At 54.8% G+C, this 23396-nt stretch overlaps 2 protein-coding genes across 3 annotated transcripts in view; both read right to left on the bottom strand.

Annotated features, from left to right (window-relative positions):
* The window catches only part of LOC127035393 (cAMP-dependent protein kinase catalytic subunit alpha), a 47316-nt gene extending 43753 nt beyond the window's left edge, over positions 1 to 3563 (bottom strand). The window contains exon 1 of one of the 2 annotated variants that reach the window (XM_050925220.1): positions 3387 to 3563. In XM_050925220.1, coding sequence (XP_050781177.1) covers positions 3387 to 3432 — 46 coding nt within the window. In that variant the 5' untranslated portion in view covers positions 3433 to 3563. Of the gene's footprint in view, positions 1 to 290; positions 1188 to 3386 lie in introns of those variants that run through there. The other variant, XM_050925219.1, reaches the window with a different exon arrangement.
* A 10365-nt stretch (positions 3564 to 13928) lies between these two features.
* ASF1B (anti-silencing function 1B histone chaperone) lies at positions 13929 to 20914 on the bottom strand. The gene is made up of 4 exons (XM_050925229.1): positions 20737 to 20914; positions 17180 to 17295; positions 16204 to 16380; positions 13929 to 15534 (listed from the first exon to the last, which is right to left on the bottom strand). Exons 1-4 carry the CDS (start codon positions 20843 to 20845, stop codon positions 15337 to 15339), a joined length of 600 nt encoding a protein of 199 aa, XP_050781186.1. The 5' UTR covers positions 20846 to 20914; the 3' UTR covers positions 13929 to 15336.
* Positions 20915 to 23396: the final 2482 nt, after the last annotated feature.

Genomic DNA, 23396 nt, shown 5'->3' with positions numbered 1-23396 from the left:
TTCCTCAACCCCCTTCCCCGTTTGTGAACGGCCACTGACCGCACCACTCCTATGCACGCTGGGGCCTAACACTGAGAGATGCTTCCGGGTACGGGGACAGCTCCAGGTCTGATCACAACAGACGCCCTCTTCCCCTCACAGGGGCTTGGCAAGATGCAACTGTTCCATGGCGCCTCCAGCCTTCTGACCACCCCTACCCCTGGAAAATGGAGAAGCCCAGTGAGCCTCAGGGAAGGTGGGTCCTGAAATCACCAGCCCCAAACCAAGGCTCACTACAAAGGGAGACCCACCTTCCTGGCACAGCAGAGTGCATGTGGCTCGTGTGGCACTGATGACAGCAAGGCATGGCAGGTGGGCGGCAGATTCCATCCCAGCTGCAGGACTGCTCTCTGTTGACCATTAACTGGGGCTCCACTCCAGCGCCCAACGTATGTGTTTGTACAGGATTCTCTGGTGTTATAGATACTGTCTAGTGGGTAGAGCACCGCACTGAGCCTCAGGACATCTGGGGTCCTGGCTCTGCCACTGGCCGGCTGGGTCAATGTGGGCAAGTTGCCTCCCCTGCCTGTACCTCAGTTTCCCCCTTTGTAAAGCATATTGAGATCTGTGGATGGACAGAGCTGTTGAAGAGCCAGTGATTACCACGTGTGTGTGCAAAGCTCTTAACACAAGGCGGCTCTGATCAGGGCTGTTAGGTGCTACTGCCATACAAATATAGTCACCGAGGGCAGGGGGAAGAGAGTGATCTAGGGGGTATTTGCCTCCTCAGAGACATTACCTTTTGGGCTCAACTCAAGGTTGGATACAGGGCTAGATGGACCCAATGGTCTGATCCGACATGGCAGGAAGGGGAGAGGGGAAAAGATTGGTCTGACCCAGTGAGACAGGGATGCCAGTTAGATGGATTTGGTACAGCAGAGGGGGGTGGATCCCAGGTTAAATGGGCCCTTTGGTTGGATCCGGCATGGCAGGAAGTGTGCGTATATGGGGGGGTGGAGGGAAGAACGGGACTGGTTCGATCTGGGATGGTGCAGGGGGACATCGGGCTGGATGAGTCATTGGTCTGGCATGGCAGGGAAGCCAGTGTTAGATGGGCCCATTGCTCAGATCCAGGGAGGTCACACTAGCCAGCAGTCTACTGGAAGAGCACACAACCAGACAGATCATTGACATGGCAAACCCTGTGTGCGTGAAAGGAGATTCCCCTGTGGCACAAACTTAGCAGGGAGGCTCTCAGACAGAGCCAACTGCCTAGTAAACCTCCCCGTGAGGCTCAATTTTAATCAATTATTTTTGTCCTTAGGAAAATCACGACACTGATGTTCATTTTTATAGAACCTTTTACTCTTTCCTGAGCTCCCTCCTGGCAGCAGCTCGGGCTGCCTCGGCTCTGGCTACGCGGCCTCACAGGCTGGCGCTGGGATTCGGCTGCCGGAAAAGCGATGACTCTACCTGCCTCAGCACCAGCTCTCTGCCCTGCTGCTAGACAAGCTACCCACAGGATCTGTCCAATCGGCTGTTCTCCTTATCCAGCCAAGGGTTCAGAAGAGTCTCTCTGAGCAATGCAACTCTTGAGTTCCACCTTGCATCTTCTACGGGGGCGCGTCTGTCTGTCCTGAGCTCTGGACCCTTCCTTGGTTTTTAAAAGAGCCAGCTCTCTATTGTCAGCGCCCGAGCGCAGCCTGTCACACCTGCCTAAGAGCGATCACAACAAAAGCACATTAGTATCAATGCACATTTGGTAATTGAGGCTCTTGGTGAAGTAACCAGCAACTGGACACCACAAGAAAACATGACCTAATTCCTTTGTGCCCCTCTGGAGCCATCCACTCCCAGCCTTTTCCCTGCCAGGACCCTGCTCCCACTTCACATGGGAAGGGCAGGGAGATCATGACCCAGAGGCTTGGAGGGCATCCCCCCTTTTGACAAAATATTCTGAGACTCAGACCAGTTAGGTGTATTTTGAGGGCGGAAGCATATTCTCCAGCAGACAACAGAAGCACAGACCCAGCCAGCAGTCTATGGCTAATTCTCCCTCCCATCCCAAGCCCCATGTTGCTTCCCAGAGTGGAACAGACACAGAGATCTAGCAAGCGGAGGAAGGTCCCATTTTATACCGCAAGCCTGCTCCTCTCCCTTTACAGCACCAGCCCCCGATCAGCAAACATTCATTTACTAGCAAATTTGGGGGAGCCGAGACCCACAACCCCTACGGCTGGTGCTCCCTGACCCAGCCAGACAGGTTGCAGGCAGCGCTACCAGTGGGACTTGAATCCAGGCAATGCAAAGGGAGAAGGGATCAGCTAACTGTTCTCAGCTTATGGCTAGAGAGGGGGTGAGGGGAAACAGCAATTAAGAGTGAACGCGTAGGAGTGGGAAGACGGGGGGACCCCAACAAAACCACCTCTGCAAATGCGTCCAACACCTGGTTGGAGAGATCAGGGTGCAATACCCCTGGGCGATGGTCCTCAACCTTTTTTTTATTTGCAGACCCTTAAATATTTTTGAATGGTGGTGCAGGTCCCTTTGGAAATTGTAGACAGTCTGAGAAGCCCCAGGGATCCACAGACCACAGGTTGAGAACCACTCCCCTAGGGTCCCCACAGCCCCAACCTGCCCCACCCCCAGGGCATAGGGCCAGAAAGAAACACCTCAGGTGTGATTGGAGAGGGGTGTCCTAGATAGATCCCTCCAGACACACGACGAGGTGCGGTGGGTGAGGGCGCAGGCAGCAGAAGTGCAGCAGTGTGGGGCATGGAGGGACAGGGCGGGTGCCCAGAGATGAAATGAGACTCTAGGACTATGGGCTCACGGGGCAAGGGCAATACAGCCAGGCCAGCACGGAGCTGTTGGATGTCCCAGGCAGAGTGAAGTGGGGGGGCACCGCCCTGCAGCAGCCTGATCTCTCCGAACTCACCCGGCCCTTTCTCCAGAACTGCTAAGCCCTGCTCCCCCCGACCCCCACAACCCCTGGCCGGTACCTCCTAACGCAGGGCGGGTCCCGTATTCATTCCCCTCCTCGATCGCTGATCCCCCACACTCAACATTCCCGCCCCCGCGCTCTCTTCTCCCCCCTACCGGCTTGGGCCCCGAACTCTCCCCATCCCTCCCAGGGCCCCGATCCCCCAGTCAGGCCTCCCATGCCCTGCTCCCACCCCAGGCCCCGATCCTCCCGCCAGGCCTCCCATGCCCTGTACCCCATCCCCCGGGCCCCGATCCCCCCGCCAGGCCTCCCATGCCCTGCTCCCACCCCGGTCCCCGATCCCCCCGCCAGGCCTCCCATGCCCTGTACCCCATCGCCTGGGCCCCGATCCTCCCGCCAGGCCTCCCATGCCCTGCTCCCCCCGGGACCGATGCCCCGCGCTCTCCCCACCCCCAGCACTCACCGCTCTCCAGCTCGCCGCCCTTCTTGGCCGTGGCCGCGTTGCCCATCGCGGCGCTGGGGCCCGGGCGGGGCCGGCTGCGGCTCCCGCTGCCCCCGCTGCTCCCTCCGGCGCCCGCTGCCTGCAGGAGGCTCGGCTGGGCCCGGCCAGGCCCCGATCCCCCCCGCCGCCAGGCGGAGCCGCCGAGACCGGTATCGCCTCCCCTCCCCCCGCGGCGGCGGCTCCTCGGGCTCCGGACCCCGCCCCAGCCCCGCGCACCATTGGCCGCCGCCGCCGCCAGCCGCCCGTGCGATCCCGGCGCCCATTGGCCGAGCAGCGCACCCCGCCGCACCATTGGCCGATTGCTGTGACGCGCGACGCTCCCTGCTGCTCCCTCGACGTAACCCCGGCCCTGACTGGGCCCGTTCCCCTCAGCCGGCCGCTTTCATTGGCCGAGAGCCACGTTTAGCTCCGCCCCTCGCCGCTGATTGGCCTCAGAGGGCTGAGGTCGCAGGGTTCTATATTTAGAACGTCGGGCGAGCCAGCGTTCGAAAGAATGTTCAACGTGAGGGGCGGGGCCTGCGAGCTAAGCGGGAGGAAGGCAATGAGAGGGACAGAGCTATAGCCCCATGGGGTGGGGGTGGCATGGGGCCGGGGAAGGGGTCTAGGAACTACTTTGAGGGGGCATAGGGACCACCCTGGGGTGGCATGGGGGTGGGCAGCGGGTCAGGACTCATCCTGGGGTGGTATGGGGATGGGCAGCGGGTCAGGACTCATCCTGGGGTGGCATGGGGATAGGCAGCGGGTCAGGACTCATCCTGGGGTGGCATGGGGGTGGGCAGCGGGACAGGACTCATCCTGGGGTGGCATGGGGATGGGCAGCGGGTCAGGACTCATCCTGGGGTGGCATGGGGGTGGGCAGCGGGTCAGGACTCATCCTGGGGTGGCATGGGGATGGGCAGCGGGTCAGGACTCATCCTGGGGTGGTATGGGGATGGGCAGCGGGTCAGGACTCATCCTGGGGTGGTATGGGGGTGGGCAGCGGGTCAGGACTCATCCTGGGGTGGTATGGGGGTGGGCAGCGGGTCAGGACTCATCCTGGGGTGGTATGGGGATAGGGAAGTGGGGCTAGGAGGCCGCGGGGGGGTCATGAGGCCAGGGAGTGTAGGCGTGACAGAGCTATGTAAGACTGACAGGGAGCCAGCAAGGACGGGTCCACGGGGTGACCCATTTGTGGGTGTTGCCCAGGGGCACCCTGGTGGCCCCACTCCTTCACTCAGCCTTTCTTGGCGGAGGTTGAGCAGCTGACACCTTAGGCCTGGGAAGAGGAACTGCTCTTAGCTTTACCTGGCCCCTGGGATGTGCCTCCATGACCCTGCTGTTTTAATAAGCATCATTCCTCAAAGGACACACAACTGGGGGCCAGTCAGCATCTGGGCTTCTGCTGTGGTGCAGCCCCAGGATGGGGCGGGGGGCAAGGTTCTCCTCCCTGGACCTGTTTCCCCAGCCTGTCTATTCAGGCTGTGAGCCCCTCACAGCAGCACCCAGCACACTGGGGCCCCAGTCTTGTCAGGGTCCATAGGTGCTATTCTAGGACAAATAAATAGTTTGGTGGGGCCTCAGTCCCAGACTTGGAGCCTCTACACTGTCTAAGTTTAAGTCCCACTAGGTGGGAGCTGCAACAGATTCTAATGCTCTGAGGATTGGATGCGGGGCAGGGTGAGACCCAACACCAGGGGTGGCTCCAGGCCCCAGCACCCCAAGCGCGTGCTTGGGGTGGCAAGCCACAGGGACGCTCTGCTGGCACCACGAGGGCGGCAGGCAGGCTGCCTTCGGCGGCTTGCCTGCCGAGGGTCCGCTGGTCCCGCAGCTTCAGAGGACCTGCCGCAAAGATCCGCTGAAGCCACGGGACCAGCAGACCCTCCGCAGGCAAGCCGCCAAAGGCAGCCTACCTGCCGTGCTTCGGGCGGGCAAAATGCCTAGAGCCGCCCCTGCCCAACACATAGGAAAGAGGGGCTCTCTATCCACACACCACAATACACCATCAGGGTGATGATCTTGGGGGGGTGGGGCAGGAGGAGGGAGAGATTTCCCTAGCCCTGTTCCCCCCGCCTGACTCTCAAATATGTCTACCGAGCAATTTGTCTGTCTTTCACATGATGTGGATGGCATCCACTGGTAGGTATTTCCCAGGGCAGGATCACCCCCTTTGCCCAAACCCCCATTTCAGATCACACTAGACATATGCCCCCCGCTCCATGAACCAAATATAAACTTAGTTAACTTCATCAAGGAGCCTTTGCCCAGGAGCTGCTGCCACCTGTCTGTTTTGAGAAAGCATCTGTTTAAACAGAAATAGGATTTCCCACTCTTGGATTCCCTGCCTCATCTTTGCAGTACACCCTCCCTGGCATGGGGATTTAACACACCCAAAGGAAAGGACACTTGTGAGATTCCTTTGATAAGACATTGGCAATATAGCAAATTGCTGGTCAAGCCACATAGGTGTCACTGAGGACAGAAATTTGCCCTGCTGATCCTGATCCAGCAAGCTGATGGCATGGGCAGAGCCTTACAGTAGCAACTGCTACAACTGAGATTGGGGCCCCACTGTGCCAGGTGCTGTACTTCCACATACACTCCAGAAAGCTCTATACAGGCTGCTGCTGGGAGCCACAATAGAATCCAGCTCCCCCTTTCCATCAAGAAAGGCTGGTCCCATAGTTAAAACACTGGGCAGGGACTGTATGTTTCTCACTGCCAGTGCAGCACCCCAGAGTTGCTACTGCCATATTAAATTAATTGCTTAAGCTGTACTATTTTAGTGTCACCAACTCTTGTAATTTTAGCATGACAAGTGCAGTTGATGTTTAAAGCCCCTGCTCATAGACTCATGGGATTATGCAAAAAGATCAGCATTTAGTTTCTAGCCTCCATTGCTGCAGAGAGAACGTTGAAAAACATGACCTCTAAAGCCTCAAAAAAAAAAAAAAGAAAAAAGAAAAACAATAAACATCACACTTTATTTTAAAGAAGCTCATGGTTGTTTTTTTTTTTTAAATGCTTGCAGTTAGCAATGCTTTTCCCTTGACACTGCTTAGTGCTCCAGGCTTTCTAAAAGCAATTCCTCCGTTTAATAGAAGCTGCATCTTCCCAATCAGGAGGCTAGTCACTATCCCACTCAGGAGAAAGGAAAGAGACAGGCACAAAATAATAAATTAAAAAGCAAAGTCAGACCACCAAAACATTGTGCTTGATGGTAGACAGGACTTGCAGCCGGCAGCCACAGTGAAGTTATGTCCACGTGGCTCTCTCCGTCACTCCTTCCCCTGCTCGCAGCCTGGGAAAACCGTGCCCTGATCTAAAGTAAAATTGATTGCACACAAAATGACCTAGAAGGCAAATCGACTTTTAGATCAAGATAACAGACCAGAGCAGCTGCTGTAAGGCTGCATAGGTCCATTGACTGCAGTAGAGCTGCAGCAGTTGAAGATGTAAAAGTTACTGGTAGCCCCCTTAACAGCTTACAAGCAGCCAGTAGGGGGAAGCAAAACAAAGATCTGGTCCAAAGGTTCCAGTGGAGCCATGTCTGATTTACAGCAGCCTGGGATTTGGCCCAGACTTTAATAGGAAATGAAGGTTGAAATTAGGTAGTTTAACCTCAAAAGGGGATTTTGCAAAAGCTCTGAATTGATTCAGTTTTGAAACATTAAATCAATACAAGATGGGTTTTTAGGAAGTCTGCTGGACTGAAAGCAAACTCACTGGTTTCAGCTTATCCCTGCAGCCAAACACAGCCTGGGCTGGGGGAAGGAAGCGAAACTGACAAGAAAGGGTCACCTTGTGGGGTAGGTTGAGGGACAAAAGAGTGTAGCAAACAGCACCACCTCTGAGAAGAAAGTTTGATCTAAGAGACACAGGTGTGATTAGCTGAGGGCAAGCCAGGGGGGTTTTAAAGACAGATGGGCTGCAGAACTTGAGGTACATATTGGTTATGCTTCAGGGGCCTAAATATCCCTCTTCAACAGAGCTCTTCCCATCATTACCTGTAGTGGGGTAATGCCTAGGAGGCTAGACACAAAAGACCATCCCTACCACAAGCAGCTTAGTCTAGTATTACCATCACACAAAATGACATTGATCCCCCTCTGCAAAAAAAAAAAAAAGCACAACAAATCACCTCCAAAGAACCTCCTAGCCCTGAGTTTTGCCCCCACACTGGAGAATTCGGGCTCCCATGAAGCCCACTAGGGACTTTACATGGAAGATGCTCAGACCTTATGGGACTGGGTGGCTGTTTATGTGGTGAAAGATAGAGACGGTAATTTCCTGCAATATCCTTGAGAAGTGTGTTTATTATTGGGGGCTGGGGTTGTATATAACCTCTCTGGGAGCAGATGGGACAGAGATGAGACTGGGGAGTTCAAAGGACTATTAAAAATATGCCAGACAAATACAGGCTGTTAGGACAATACATTTAAAGTGGATTTCCTGGAGAATCCCTAGAAGGGAACGTTAATGCAAATTTCCCCAACTCCAGTTACTCAAAAACCCAGTTTTGTGTGGAAAAGGGCAGCATCTGCTGATTACCTGTCACAGAAGACCAAGAGCAAAGGCCAAAGCTGTGTAAAAAAATCAGCTCATCAGCCCAGCCTGGGTTCCTGATCTAAGATGGATGACGTTGTAACCACTGGAAAAAAACTGTTGTGGGGCTTTGAAGGACTAAAACCTGCCAGAGCCCCATGGTGGAGTTGGGGAGACCTCTGGTGAGCTTTTTAGCATGTGTTTAGATGCTTTTATTGTTTTAATGTTTTCTCTGTAATGCTTTTCTCTTAAGATTAAACATACTTGCTTAGAAGGAGGTGAGTGGCAACTTGCGCCTGTGTGGGCAAGGCACTCATCTCAGGCCTCAGAAAGCAAAGCAGAGGCACTGGCCTTCTTGGTCTGTCTGTGTTGCTGAGGACCTCACAGCATAACGCAGGGAGCTGTGAAGCCTTGAAACCTCGGGTCAGAAGGGAGATTGATGTGGGTGTCCTCCAAAGAGAGGTGATAGCTGGGAGCCAGAAACCTAAAGTAGGGGCCCTTGGTGAGCCATGAAGAGGGAATACAGGCGCAGTTGCCCTGAAACTGTGACTTTGATGTATGGAGGACTTGTTGGAATTACAAGCTGTCATTTTAATGGGGTGGGGTTCCTGGTCCTGCCTGCAGGGTTTGAGGCTCCAAAGGGAAGTGTGCAAGCAGTCAGTCTAGAATGAACCAGCCTCGAACAAGGTGGGGTGAGTTATGCCTTGCTGCCTTGGGGAGCAGCCTGCTTCATCTGTCTTTGCTTGTAGAGTTCTGAATTCTAAGTCACATTATGTTAGAACCTAGTTGCAAGACAATTTAGGTTTTTATCTAATCTGTGGGTAAGATAGAAACATAAAATGTAAAACTCCAAAGGTAGATTCAGACATCTAACTATCACCTAAATAAAATACCACCATCTAACTCTCATATAGCACCTTTCAGCCAGAGAGCTCAAAGCACTTTGCAAAGGAAGTTTTCCCCATTTTACAGATGGGAAAACTGAGACAGAGAAGGGCAGTGACTTGCCCAAGGTCACCCAGACAGCCAGCAGCAGTGCTGAGTATAGTAGCCAGGTCTCCTGTGTGGTCAGAGCACCGCCCCACTGCTGGCTAAGAAGCAAGTCAGTTTCCATTATTCCTAAAATAAGATAGTCCGACACCGCAAGGTGATCTGTCCTCAGGCTCACAGCACCCGCACAGCAGTGTCTTGATTTTTGCAGGGCTGGAGCTGCTCAGTGTTTTTAGACTGATTCACTAACAGCGAGCTGCCTACCAGAAAGAGTGGGGTGCTCTTTCTTTACAATGGAGGAGGAAGTCTGAAAAGTTGAGGTACCCAGACCCTGTTAAATGAGGGAGATTTCCTGCTTGATTTTCTTCTTGGGAATATCATTAGTGATCCAGCAGGAACAGCTCGAGGCCTCAACTGAGATCAGCACCTCATTGTGGTAGGTGCTGCGCATGCACCTAGTGAGAGAGAATCCCTGACCCCAAAAGCTTCCCATCTGAATAGAAAGGGTAGAGGGCCAGTAGGGAACCAGGAACACAGAAATGACATGACCAAGATCACACAGCAGATCAGTATCAGAGCTGGGAACAGTCCCCAGTTCTCCCCGCTCTAGTGGCTGCTTGCTACTGCTGAGATAAGTTCTCCAGCATGAGCGTGGTGATTTCACAGCCTTTAATGGAACTGTGTGTCGAATTCTAACAGAGACGTCTTTTTCTCCCAAGTGTCCAAACGGCCATAGAATCAAAGAGGCATTACAAAGCAAGTGGGGGAAAAGTCACTTCCTCTTCTAACTTGTCTGGTTGCCCTAGCATGACTTTTGCGATCTGACATTCTTGGCAGTTCTCTAGTTGCCCATACAGCCTTTCAGGAAAAATACGTTAGACAAAAGCCGCATTCTTCATGTAAAGAGAAAAAGATCCTTCTGGCTGTCTGATGATCAGGAAGCAAAAACAAAGTAGAAATAGAAGAGGCAGTAATCCCATTCACCCCTGCTGTGAGGTTCACCTTTCCTGCAGCAAAGGGTGAGATTAAAATACCATGTTCTGTAGTACTGAAAGGTGACAAGTTCAGAACTGATCAAAAGAAATACTCCATTCCTCCCCACATGATCTGGGGAACTTACTGCCATTGGATACTGAGCACAAGAGCTTAGCAGGATTATTATTACTTTAAAAATCAGATATTTATGTGGCTAATGAGACCATCCAGAACGAGAACAAAAGATTTAAGCAGCAAACAAGAGATTAAATCCTCCCAGGGTCATGAGCTAGCCTCTAAGTCTTGCAACTTCAGAGGATGCTTTGGTTATGCCATCAGTGCAGGGTATGTCCACCTTCCTCTTAAGCAGTTTAATGCTGGCCTGTTAGACAGGAAAACGGGCTGTATAGACCATGGGTCTGATCCCATGAATGGAGTCAAGGAAGGAAGAGATGGAAACAGGGATCTTGCCAAGAAGGGGAAATGCACTTTCCCTGCCTTGCTGAGAGTTCCTGACTGCTGCTTGCCTGCCAAGGCACAGACAAAGGAAATTGCAGTGTTGGGGACTAGGCTCAGATTGGTAAATAAGCATCTGATTAAGGGCTCAGGCCACTCCTCCTGTGCTGGAGGGCTGGTTCGGCATGATTCCCATTAGACAAGATCAAAACAAACTGCAAACACAACAAAAGGCAGCAATTTTCCTCCTCTGTCAGGCCTTGGGTAGCTCCTGGCGGCTGCTCACTGAAGGCCTGATGCAAAGCACAGTGGAGGGTGTTTGCTCCCCATGCTGCCATCAACTCGGTCCCTTTCTTCATTCGTGAACGTTCTAGGGGCCTGGCTCAAGTGAATGACTGGTGCAGGGAGGGAGGCAGGCAGGCAGGGATCAGTGAGCAGGGCAGGGTGCCCTGCCAGCCTACATCCCTCACAATCATGTGAAGCAAACCAAGCAGAGATTGGTGGCAAAGGATTTGCAGGCAGAGGCATCCCAGCCACCTAGATCAGTGGTCCTCCCGCCAGATGAAGGACCTTGGCTGCAGTCGAGCATCTGTCAAAATGCTGCCGAATTTTGCAGCGCCGTCTCTGGATGACGCTGCTTGTCGGCAGCAAGTGGCATCATCCAGAGGCGTCATTCCGGCGGATGCTCGACCACCGGACAGGATGCAGGCGCATTTAGATGCCCCTGCAGGCACCATGTTGGGGACCCCTGACCTAGATCATCCCCCAACCTCAAGGTGGGAGAATGATAGCCCAAGCTGCAGTCACCCGAGCCATCAGCGTTCAAGTGTCCAGCGGCCTTGGCAGAGTCCTCTGGCAAAGCAAGGAGCTGCTGTTTCACATTCCCGCCCCCACTGCCAGGGCACAAGAGGACAGGGGTATAATATGGTGCCTCCAGCAGAGAGGGCCTGTTAATACTTGCTTTCTCCTTTGCAATTCACCTTTTACTGTAAACTACACTGTGCACGCTCAAAACCAGCTAGGCAGGGGGGTAGCCCAGTCCAGTGTCTTAACTGTTAGTCTATCCTTCCTCAGTCCCCACACACACTTGCCTAGGACACCATCTGGGCAGAAGAATGCATACATAGGATCAAGGCCTTCTTTTGGTCCACAGCAATTGTTTGTCATTAGCCAGAGCGATTCGTTAGTTCCTATAGTAGAGTAGATAATTAAGCCCATCTCAGCTCCGGCTGTGATATTGGATGCTTCAGAGGAAGCCAACTAACCTTTTTAATATACTCAGCTAGTGGTCTGTTGTTGTGTAGATGGTGGTATCAGTCCTCTCCCTTGCTGGAAAACAAGCTTGTTAATTGCAACAGGAAATCCCTGGGGGTGGGGGTGATTGGAAAGATGTGCAAGAAAAAAAAAAATGGGAAAAAATGGATGCTTGTCCCTAAATCCTCCCTTGGGCACCCAAAAACAGTTTCTTGTACAGCTTTAGGGCTAAAGCAAAGCGTCAGAGAAAGTTTCAAAAATCCTCAAGCACAGGAGTTTAGTCATGTTTACTGGACTCAGCCACAGCTTTAATACAAAGGTGACCTTGAAAGGATCCATATAAAATCAAGCGCATTTCTTTTTTTGATGGAGAAGTCAGGCTTGAAAAGTTGGAAGTTTTACTGCTTGTATTTAAGCCTTAGAAATAATCAGAAACACTCAGCTGGGGCTTCCCCGTTTTGATTGAAGATCACAGGAAAGTTTGTGATGGAGTCTTTTGAGAAGGCTTTAAAGAGGAATGCTTCCTCACTGGACGTGTCATTGATGTTCAGTAGGTGTTTACAAAACACCAAAAGGGTCTGACACAGTTTAAGGTTTTGTCTAGGCTGGGATCATATATCCAGGATGGGCTGTTGTCTGACCATGCACTAGAAAGCCGCAGCTGTTTACTGCTCAATTGTGCCAGGTGCTGTACAAACACCGAACAAGATTTTAAGATGTTCAGACACAGACCATCTAGATTTGAAAGTGATCGGGTTAAACTGATGCAAACTCCTACTGTAGACAGGCTTAAATCAGTTTAAGCCTCACTCAGACAGATTTAGCCTGCACCGGAATGTTGGCAAATTAAGCTGTGTGTTCCCATTAGGGGTATGCCCTTGTTTAACAAGAGTTTAAATCTCGTTAAGCTGGTGCACCTTTCTAGCATGCACCTGGCAGTCATGTACACCAGCGTGAGCTGGGGACGGTCACTGCCATTTTAATTTAGTGAGATAAGGTAGGTAGGTGAAGTAATATCTTGTAGTGGGCCAACTTCTGTTAAAGAGACAAGCTTTCAAGCCACAGAGCTCTAGATGTCATGTGGCTCAAAGGCTTGTCTCTCTCACCAACAGTAGCTGATCTAATAAAAGATATTACCACACCCACCTTGTCTCTCTGGTGTCCCTAGCCTCTGTTTGTCAGAGGATGGAGATGGATGGCAGGAGAGAGATCACTTGATCATTGCCTGTTAGGTTCACTTCCTCTGGGGCACCTGGCATTGGCCACTGTCGGTAGACAGGATACTGGGCTAGATGGACCTTTGGTCTGACACGGTACAGCCGTTCTTATGTTCTAATATCCCAGGACCAACATGGCTATGCCACCACTGCGTGTTAATTTAGTAGCATTTTTACACTCCCCGTGCACTAGCAACTGCACAAAGCACAGCTTTAAGGGAGAATCCACCCCCCCACGATTTACACAACGGCTTTAAACCCCTGGACTTGAGGTTTGCCCCGGTGGCAGCAACACCAGTGTGGACACAACTCGCCAGCTCACCGTTCTCTCTTGTGATGAGCCTTTCACCAGTTCTCCCACCTAGGCAGGACCTGAAACATAACCTGGGAGACACAGGCAGAACACGCTTGGGAGCTGATGGATAAAGCATCTAAGAGGGTACATGCCCAGGCCTCTTCAAGCTGCATTATTATGGAGCCTCCAAGTCTCAACTGAGAGGCTGCACAGAGTGTGCGTGACAACCCCTGCCCCATAGAGCTCACAGTCTAAATAGACAAAGAGTGGGAGGGGAAACTGAGGCACAGAGGGGTAAGAGACTTGCCAAAGTTTACAGAGTCAGTGGCAGGACTAGAAATAGACCCCGGGACTTGTGTCCCATCCACCACACCCATTTCTCAAACTTTGCAGGTTGGCAACCCCTTACCTGAAGTCAAAAATGTTCACGACTCCCTCTCTCTCTCAAGTTGACTATAAAGAATAAAAAGAGCTCTGGTTATGATAATACTAAGCCTGCATGTGCGTGGAGAGGCTGGCAGGATACTCACCTTGAAGAGGACAGGTACACAGGTTGTCAGGGGGTGAGATTTTCTTTGCTTTAGATGGCAATAAGATTTTTCAGTCTCAGGACCCCCACCCTCAGGGTCACGACTCACTGGCTGGCAAACCATATCGGACCATGCTACCTCTGAAGAACGCTGCTGGCACAGCCCCCAGACAGAAGCACCATGACTATGAAGGAAGCAGGTGAGGCTGTGCTGCCAGGCCCCGCGCTGACGCCATGCAGTTTGCTCCAATGCATGAGACAGCAAATCGTTCCAAGAGCTTTATTCCTACATTGACTTAAGACACTTTCAATAGTTAAAATAAAAAACAAAAACAAACAAAAAACCATGTATGCAAAGAAGACTCCTACTACATCAGAGAAGGAAATGGACAAGGTCAGAACAGGGCACTTTGGAACAGAACTGAACTAGTGATTCCCCCAAATAATCTCTTTTCCCCCATGGAGGCTGGTGGAGGGCTCAAGATCCCAGCTGGGTTTGTAACTGGCCATTTACTCTAGAGAGTGATTAGGATCTCCATCCCACAGCCGGCTAAGCAGGGGCATGCTCCATTCCGGATCAGGCTGCAGACATTGCTCTAAGAGCGATGGATCAGTCTAGTAGAACAGAAGCAGGTTTCCTAGTGCAACACACCAGACCAGTAGGCGTTGTCAGAGACTCTTCTTGAGGGTGAAGGAAGGAAGTGGATCCATCAGGAGGCTCTGATTCTAATGCACCCTAGTGCACATCAGACGGCTCTTTGCCACGCGGGATGCACACCTCCACCCCTGAGGTGGAGCTATGTGATCACAAGGGCTCTGTACGTTGGTTTCCCTTCACCCTAGGAAGGGCTGTATACAGGAGAGGCCAGGAGAGAAGCTGGAGCAAGTCATGCCCCAGAGGAGCTGGTAGAATCATGATGTGCCATGGCTAGGATGAGACGCTGTCTGATGCCCCCGGGGGGGGGTGGGGGTGGAATTCAATCCTCCAGCTGGAGGGAGCTGCTCTAGAGTTATTCGGATGTTCCCAGGAGGAGGAACCCCCAGGCAGCAGAGCTGCAAAGCCACCGTGGGCAGCATGGGGTGCAGGGGAGACCATACAACTGCCCAGCTAGAGACAGTGAAGGAGGGGTCTGACGGGGAGTCTGGGATCCCAGGCAGGTGCATTCCATGGCTGCAGCAGCCCTGGAAGGAGCAGAGCTGGGTCACCGCAGGGGTGGGGATGGTTCCCAAGGGAGCTGGCTCACATTCCCGGCAAGCCACCCAAGCCCCAGGGGCTCCCTGAGCTGATGGCCTGATGCAGGGTGGGTGGGACTAAGTGCTTGTCTAGGGTGATTCATATGGAGCCAGCAGTGATTGGTGCAGAGACAGAGAAAGTGGGGGAGGAGCCAGCAGACCTACAGCTCCCATTCCTCCCTAGCCCAGCTGCAAAGCAGGTGCCCCCAGTCTCCTCACGCAGGCTAAGGGGAAGGGCCACAGTCAGACACCCCATTGGTTAGGAAGAGGCATTAACCCTTTAGTTACACCACTAGAACATGTCCAGGTTTCCCTGCTGATACTTGGTACCATTTCCCCATAGTACTTAGATGCAGCCCCCGGGGAAGCAAGTCAGATCCCCTTCCCCACACAGTGTCTGTATCCTTGGGCTCCCGTGTCCAGATCTGGCTGTGCCTTGGATCACATGCAGTCCATGGAGTTCTCAGGTAGGATGCCGAGGGCAGTGCCCGGCCCCTTGGCTGAGGTGCAGCTGGCAGACAGCACGCCCTCAGGCTCCGGGTCCACATTCTCAATGTCCTCCATCTGGTCGCTGGGGCCGTCCCAGTTGATGTGGAAGCGGGTGACGCGGGGGTTGGAGGCCAGAATGTTCCTCTGCAGCTAAGCAGGGGGGAGGAGGAGTCAGACAGCTGCAGGGCTTGTTATACAGCAATCTGGGGCCTAGAGACACCTAGCAGACCCCAGCCTGGGTAGGAGAAATCTATGGGGAGAGAGATGCTGGAGAATTTCCAGTCAACCAGCTGGATGCAGTGGCCCTTGCTGGGATTTCATGTTAAGGGGTAAGAAGTGGGGCCTTCCCCCACAAGGCGTAGGGGAGGGTAGGACAGCGCTGAGATATAACCAGGAGTCAAGGCATTTCTTCCTTAGCTTAGTAAAGGTCTAAAGTACCAGAAGCCTCACTCTACAGAGGGGAAAACTGAGGCACAGCGTAGCAAGGAAGAGACTTGGGCAAGGGCATACAAGTCAATCAGTGGCAGAGCCAGGAAGGGAACCCAGGTGCCCTGACTCCCAGTCCCCTAGCCAGGGACCTCGAGCCTCACCTTTTCCCTAGCCAGGCATGGATCAAGAGTTTGTAGTGCTGCACTAGGGCTCAGAGTGTCAGAGAGCTCCCTGATCCCAGCCCCCCGACCCCATGAGGAGCTGGGTCAGACCAGGGCTCTGCAGTGGCAAGAGCTTCCTTGCCCAGAAGGCCCGAAGTGCCCCTTACAGAGACCCCATGGACAAGGCAGGGCGTGACTCAAGAACCCCCCCTCTGCCAACCGCTCGTACCTGGGAGAAGTCTGGCTTGAGGGGGGGGTTCTCCCGCAGCTCAGGGTCCGTGTACTCGTTGTTGACGTAGTAGCCCACGCGGATGAACTCCTGGCCCAGGTAGGTGCAGGTGATGAGCACCACAGTCACCCCCACTGCGTCGCTCTCAGGGATCAGGCTAGGGTTGGGGGCTTCGGCCTGGAAAGGAAGCAACATCCCCACCCCGGGGGGAGATCAGAGAGCATGTCAGAGGGGGACCAGAGCCAGTCACATCAGTGAGTTTTTAAGGCCAGAAGGGATGACCAGATCACCCTGTATGACCTTCTCTCCATCACCAAGCCCAACTGCCCGGATCAGACCAAACTAAGGGAGACCCAATGGTTGAATGCCACAGGAAGAAAACAGGAGGGCCTGAGGTGCTGGTGATGCCAAGGCCCCTGCAATGACCAGGAACTGATTTAGTGAGATCTAACCAGATGAGCTGAGCAGGGACCCCTGCTCTGCATTGAAGAGGAAGGCGAATAACCACCAAGGTCCCTGCCAATCTGCTGAGTGAGGAAGAGAGATTTCTACCCAACCCCAAACCTGAAGATCAGTGTGACCCTGAGCATGGGAGCAAGACCCACCAGCCGAGCATCTGAGAAACTGTTCTCTGCACCCTCTCAGCATACCAGCCCACCCTGTCCACAGTCTGTCTCCAGCTGTGGGCAATCCCTGATGCTTAAGACAAAAGGACAAAAATAAACCTGAACACTACGGCGAAAAAATTTGCTTCCTGATTCCCACAGGTTAACATTGCTCTCTGCAGACATCACACTCAGAAGGATCTTCACCACCATAACAAAGTGTTGCCCATTTCCCCTGCCTCCCCACCCAAAAATACTGCTGCAGATAAAGGGTCCCCAGCTGCTTTGGTTGCATTTCACCCATCCAGTCACTTCCTAGCCCCAGACCAGGCCCTCTAGGCCCGCCCATGTCTCCTGCAGCTGCCTCTTACCTCAAACACAAACATGTGCCTCCCAGCTGGGACAGGCCCCACCAGAACAGAGTCGAGCACCTGGTCATACTCCTCGCTCTCCGCAGAGCCCACATAGATGATCTTCCACTCCAGGTCTGAAAGGGAAGGGGAGCACAGTGAGAATCGACAGCAGCCCTTGAGTAATGCTGGGGAACCGATTCTGCTCTGGATTTATGCCAGCATAACTGAGCACAACACCTACATTTACACCAACATGACTGTCTGACCCTGACTCGTGTGTTCCCCGTCGGTTCCCCATCCAGAATTTAATTATCAGTGTCCCACAACCACCTACAAACTCCAACCCCTTTGTGCTGGGCACTGCCCAGACACGATAGGACACCACTACAAAGCAGACAAGACAAAGGAAAGATTATTATGCCCTTTTACAGGGACACTGAGGCACAGCAAGCTTAAGGGACTTGCCCAAGATCTAACAGTCTCTGTGGCATGGCCCAGAACCAAATTCTGATCTCTTAAATCCCCAGCAAACACCTCAAACATTAAACCATTCACTGAGCTGCAAGCTCCTTCCCTTCGTCCTGCCAACCCTTTTCTTCAAGAGAGAGGGATCACAGGGCTAGATACTGTAGATCACCAACAAGAAATGGGAGACCGTTTGGCAAGAGGTGAGACCAAAGCACCGACCAGCGTCTTGGACAGGTGCAGCCCCACTAGGAAGGGAGCCAGACTCTGCTACAAAGAGCAGACTTTGCTCTTTAAAGCTCTTTAAAGCTCATGAGAGATTTCCTGATTATGACCCAAGGCATTTTCTTAAGTATTGTCTGCACTCACGGCTGCACCAGTTATGGCCAGAATGGTCTCATTACAAGCCCCCATCTGCCTGTTCAGTCCATCTGCTGTTCCTTGTCCGATACTTAGATCGGAAGCTCTTTGGGGCTGGGGCTTCTTTTTTGTTGCTTGTACAGTGCATGGCACAACGGGGTCCTGGGTCACATTACCTCCTGTGTGCTCTTAATTTCATTTACATTAAGCTCAACTCTGGTTTTAAATCAAGTTAATAATCAGTGCTCCTTTGAATACAGGCACTAGGGTTGCCAAGCTGTCCATTCAAAGGGATGAGTTTCAGCTCCAAGCAAGATCTGCTTTCTTTTGCCAAAGCCTGATCCCCAAACTTAAGAGGCGCTCAGGCGTGTCTCAGCCTGAGCCAATGTCAGGCCTATGCCCTCATGCACAGACATCAAGTGTGTATGGGGGTGGGAGTGGGTAGTTTCCATACCCGAGGGACGTGTACCATGTAACATGTAAATACTTCCCAGGAGACTGGATCAGGGTGGCCGGCCTTTGCCAGGCAGAGTGATGCCACACAGCAGAGGGAGCTCAGATTAAGGGAAATACATAGTTTCTCAAAATAAATCAGAAACAGCAGCTTTTCACAGACAGAAGATGTGTAATTTACAAGAGAAGAGATGTGTTAGACAGAGATTACATAATAGGTTAGAGTAGTTTACTAAGACAGGGAAGCCTTCCTTGAGGAACAAACTGCAGCATATATCCTCAAACCCCTATGAGCTGTAGCCCTCTTCCCAGAATAGATAGTAGTGGGGGACAATCCCACACAAGCCCCCAAGAGCGAGGAATTTCAGTCTGATAGATCCTTCCCTTTCCCCCAGCGCACTGGAAAGTTTAGCCGATTGATTCAGCAGACAGGTTTCCCAGAACGGCATGGCCCTTCCTGTTTGGAGAAAGATCCCCCCACAGGGCAAGCCGCAGCGTAAGGCAGGCCATGCAGCGGATGGTGCTGCCCATATGTGGATGATAGCTTCAGAGAAGATGGACGGTCCAACAGCTCATCAGCGCTCCCGCTGCCCCCACTCAGCGGGGCTGTGCTCAGACTCTGCAAACAGCCTATTTTCAAACCATAAAGCCAATGAGACATGCCAATTTCTCAGCCCCAAAGACAGCAGAAAGATTTGGCTGCCGCCACTCCACAGCTTTGACACCCCCTGAAGTTAAGAACCTCACAGCTTAGGCCATAAAGGGCTTTGCAAGCTACGCTTTTGTGACAATACCGCTCTGCAGTCTGACGTCTTGCATTATCCTCACACCCTTTGGAAAGTTTCTCTTTGAACCCTGGGCTCCTTTCTTCAGGGAGAGGAGCCAGATTCCCAGAGATGCCTCAGAAGCACTCAGAGCTCTTAATACAATGGTTCTAAAACTGCAAACTAAGGGCCCTTTTCCTTGATGGGCTGTTTTAAGAAGAAGGGACAGGAGGCGGTTTAGGGTCTTTTGGATGGGAAATCTTAGTGGGGGAGGGCCCACAAAGACCTGGAAACATCACGGCCAATATTCTACCTTTCAGTGCCATTGCTTCACTGTGTTAAGTAATGTCTCATTCACATGTTTATCACTAGCAAATATTCAACTCAGGAAGATTGGGCCAAACTAGTTCTGGCTACACCATGATCTGCAAAATGCAGATGCTTCTGCCCCTAGGAGTCTCCACCCCAGAAGGATTCTCTGGCCACAGAATCAAGCCATGTGTGACCTGCTTTTCAGAGATGCTGGGCACATGTGATTCTCACTCATCAGCAGCACCTCTCCTAATCAGTGCATATTGTACCATTTAAGCCTTTATGTTTATACAAACTGGCACCAAGCAAACAGAAATTTGCAAGCAGAATTCGCTGGGGCAGTCAGGTAAGAGTCTCATCCCCACTGGTAAGGGGCATGGCTGTGCTGGCAGGGTTAACAGGATAGTTCAGCTAAGTTATTTTAACACCAAAGGGCTCTCTGCAGCCTGCTGAGTGCGGATCAGATGCAGAACATGAGGGGTTTCCTTCACAAGCACCTGCTTTCACCTCCCACTCACTTCCCCAGAGCAGCCGAATCTACTCCTCTCTAGGCATTTACAACACTTTTGAGGCCTCTGAGGGCCTGAGCCAGGCTGGAACCCAGCAGCCTCCTGCCTTTTAATAATACCCAGCGTTTCTTGGCACTTCGAATACTGCCTGCGCTTTGCAGACAATAGATAGTTAATCCTCCAGGAGGGCTGGGCAAGCACCCGCTCCCTCTCTGTTCCAGAGCTGGGGATGGGACGCACCCAGGAGTGCACAGCACTTCAGTAGCAGCGAACAGAACCCAGGAGTCCTGGCTCCTGAACCAGGTGTATCCACCCCCCCCCGCTCCCTGGGGCAGAGGGAGGCAGGCACGGCCCATAGCAGGGGGGAACAGCCTCAACTCCTCAGCCAGGCGCCGTGGGATCTGACCCCAACCCCACAGAGCAGGTCCCCTGCCATGGACCCCATCCCGGGGGGAGGAGGGGGTAAGGGCCCATCCCAGAAATGCCCTCCAGCCAGCTGGGGAGACCCTGACCCCTTCCCCCCTCCTCCAGCATGTGCGGGGGGGGGGGAGTCTCACTACAGGCCCGGGCAGAGTGGGGGTGAGGTGAACACCCCCCCGGCACTGGAGTGAGGGGCGGGGGCTATAGCGGGGGTGGGCTCGCAGGCCAGGACCCGGCAGGGTGCCCCGTTGTCTGGGGCTGGGGGCTCCCGGCCGGGCCGGGCCGGACTCACCGTGCGGCAGCGCCTCCCCGCACTCGAACTGCACCTGGAAGCGCAGCGGGCGGCCGAACGGGCTCGGGTTCTCCAGCACCGACACCCCCAGCACCGACACGCGGGACATGCCGCCGCCGGGACCCGAACCCGCCGCCACTCGTCACAAAGCGGCCCCGCCGTCCGCGCGCGCTTAGCCGCTGCCGCGCGCACAGCCGACCAATGAGCGCACGTCACCCGCCTGCCTCCGCCAATCCCCACCTCCGCCCCACACTGTCCCACCAATCAGCGCACTTCGCGCCGGGACCAATGCCCGCCCGGCCCGCTCACTTCCTGCCAATTGCCACGCCCCTCCCTTCTTTCGCCAATCGGCTTTCCCCGATCCATCCATGACGGGATCCGGATGCGACCAATCCTCGTCCGCCTAACTTTCGTTCCCACCAATCAGTGCGAGCGCCAATTTTTGGGACCCCACCTAGCCAATGACCAGCCAGGTCGCTTGGACGAATGAGGCGGGAGGACTGGGGAAGGACAGACGGACACGGGGTGTCTGGGGAAGGACGGACGGACACGGGGGGGAAGGACGGACGGACGGACAGGGGGTGTCTGGGGACGGACGGACGGACACGGGGGGGAAGGACAGACGGACGGACACGGGGTGTCTGGGGACGGACGGACGGACACGGGGGGGAAGGACGGACGGACGGACACGGGGTGTCTGGGGACGGACGGACGGACACGGGGGGGAAGGACGGACGGACACGGGGTGTCTGGGGACGGACGGACGGACACGGGGTGTCTGGGGAAGGACGGACGGACACGGGGGGAAGGACGGACGGACGGACACGGGGTGTCTGGGGACGGACGGACGGACACGGGGGGGAAGGACGGACGGACGGACACGGGGTGTCTGGGGACGGACGGACGGACACGGGGGGGAAGGACGGACGGACACGGGGTGTCTGGGGACGGACGGACGGACACGGGGTGTCTGGGGACGGACGGACGGACACGGGGGGGAAGGACGGACGGACGGACACGGGGTGTCTGGGGACGGACGGACGGACACGGGGGGGAAGGACGGACGGACACGGGGTGTCTGGGGACGGACGGACGGACACGGGGTGTCTGGGGAAGGACGGACGGACACGGGGGGAAGGACGGACGGACACGGGGTGTCTGGGGACGGACGGACACAGGGGGTGTCTGGGGAAGGACGGACGGACACGGGGGGAAGGACGGACGGACACGGGGTGTCTGGCGAAGGACGGACGGACACGGGGGGAAGGACGGACGGACACGGGGTGTCTGGCGAAGGACGGACGGACACGGGGGGGAAGGACAGACGGACACGGGGGGGGGGGGAAGGACGGACGGACACGGAGGGCCTGGGGAAGGACGGACGGACACGGTGGCGGGGGACGGACGGACACAGGGGGTGTCTGGGGACGGACGGACACGGGGGGAAGGACGGACGGACACGGAGGGCCTGGGGAAGGACGGACGGACACGGTGGCGGGGGACGGACGGACACAGGGGGTGTCTGGGGAAGGACGGACGGACACGGGGAGGGAAGGACGGACGGACGGACACGGGGGGAAGGACGGACGGACACGGAGGGCCTGGGGAAGGACGGACGGACACGGTGGCGGGGGACGGACGGACACGGGGTGTCTGGGGAAGGACGGACGGACAGAGAGGATGGGGCTGAGGCCGGACCGAGCAAGGGGTGCAGTGGGGGCCGTGGATGGGACGTCTCACAGCGACGGAGCAGATGGGACGTCCCAGCCCTGAGTCTCAGGCAGGGGAACGGATCAGAGGGGCAGGGGCGTCTGTGCCTGGCCAGCAACTCAAGCTCCTGCTGCCGCCTCACACCCTGCAGGCCCCCCCGCCCCGCTGCTAAGGCGCCCCAGGTGTGCCCCAGCTGACCCACAGCGGGAGTGAGAAGGGGGAAGCCAAGCAAGGGCTGATCAGGAGAGGGGGATGTGGGGGTGAGGATTGGGAGAGGCCTTCCCCCACCCTGCACTAGCCGAGACCAACTCGTCCCCTGCACCAGTCCCGAGAGCTCGGCCGGGGAGGTGGGCAGTGGGGCCTGCCCTGAGCCGGAGCTACGCTGGGAAGCAGGGCAGACCCCTGGTGACCCCAGAAAGCCTGCCCGGCCCAGTCCCACCCAGGGGTCGGGGGAGGGGGTAGAGCGGAGGAGGGGGCTCAGGAAGGGGAGGCGGCGCCATGATCCAGACATCAGGGCCCTGCCTGAGTTTGGGCCCAGCGCTATGGAGCCACTGGTGCCATAGCAAACCTAGTACTGCCTGGGTGAGGCAGAGATCCAAGCAGAGGCAGAGGAGGGGGGGTCCTTTGGGAGGGGTCCAGGGAGGGGTTGTGCTAGGCTGAGGAGGAGACCTTTGTGGAGGGGGAAGGATCGTGGAAGGAGGGAACCACTGGGGGCAGGTGGGGCTGAGGAATCATGGGAGAAGCAAGAGAGTACTTAGACTGAGCCTAGGGTGGGGGGACAGGATCGGGGGTGGTTCTGGGTTGGAGTGCAGGGTCCAGGCTGGGTAACTCCCCTCATTGCCGACAGAGGGGCACTAGCAGCGCTGGGTGGGGACAGGGCAGGGCTAGCAGGGGGCTGCAGGTTTGGATTGAGAGGCACTGGCAGAGCTGGGCGGAGGCAGGCAGGGCTG

This window comes from Gopherus flavomarginatus, chromosome 16 (genome assembly GCF_025201925.1).
Source record: "Gopherus flavomarginatus isolate rGopFla2 chromosome 16, rGopFla2.mat.asm, whole genome shotgun sequence".
In the NCBI taxonomy this organism is placed as follows: domain Eukaryota; kingdom Metazoa; phylum Chordata; order Testudines; family Testudinidae; genus Gopherus; species Gopherus flavomarginatus.
The sequence above is the reverse complement of the archived record's forward strand: the minus strand, read 5'-3'. Positions and strand labels throughout refer to the sequence as shown.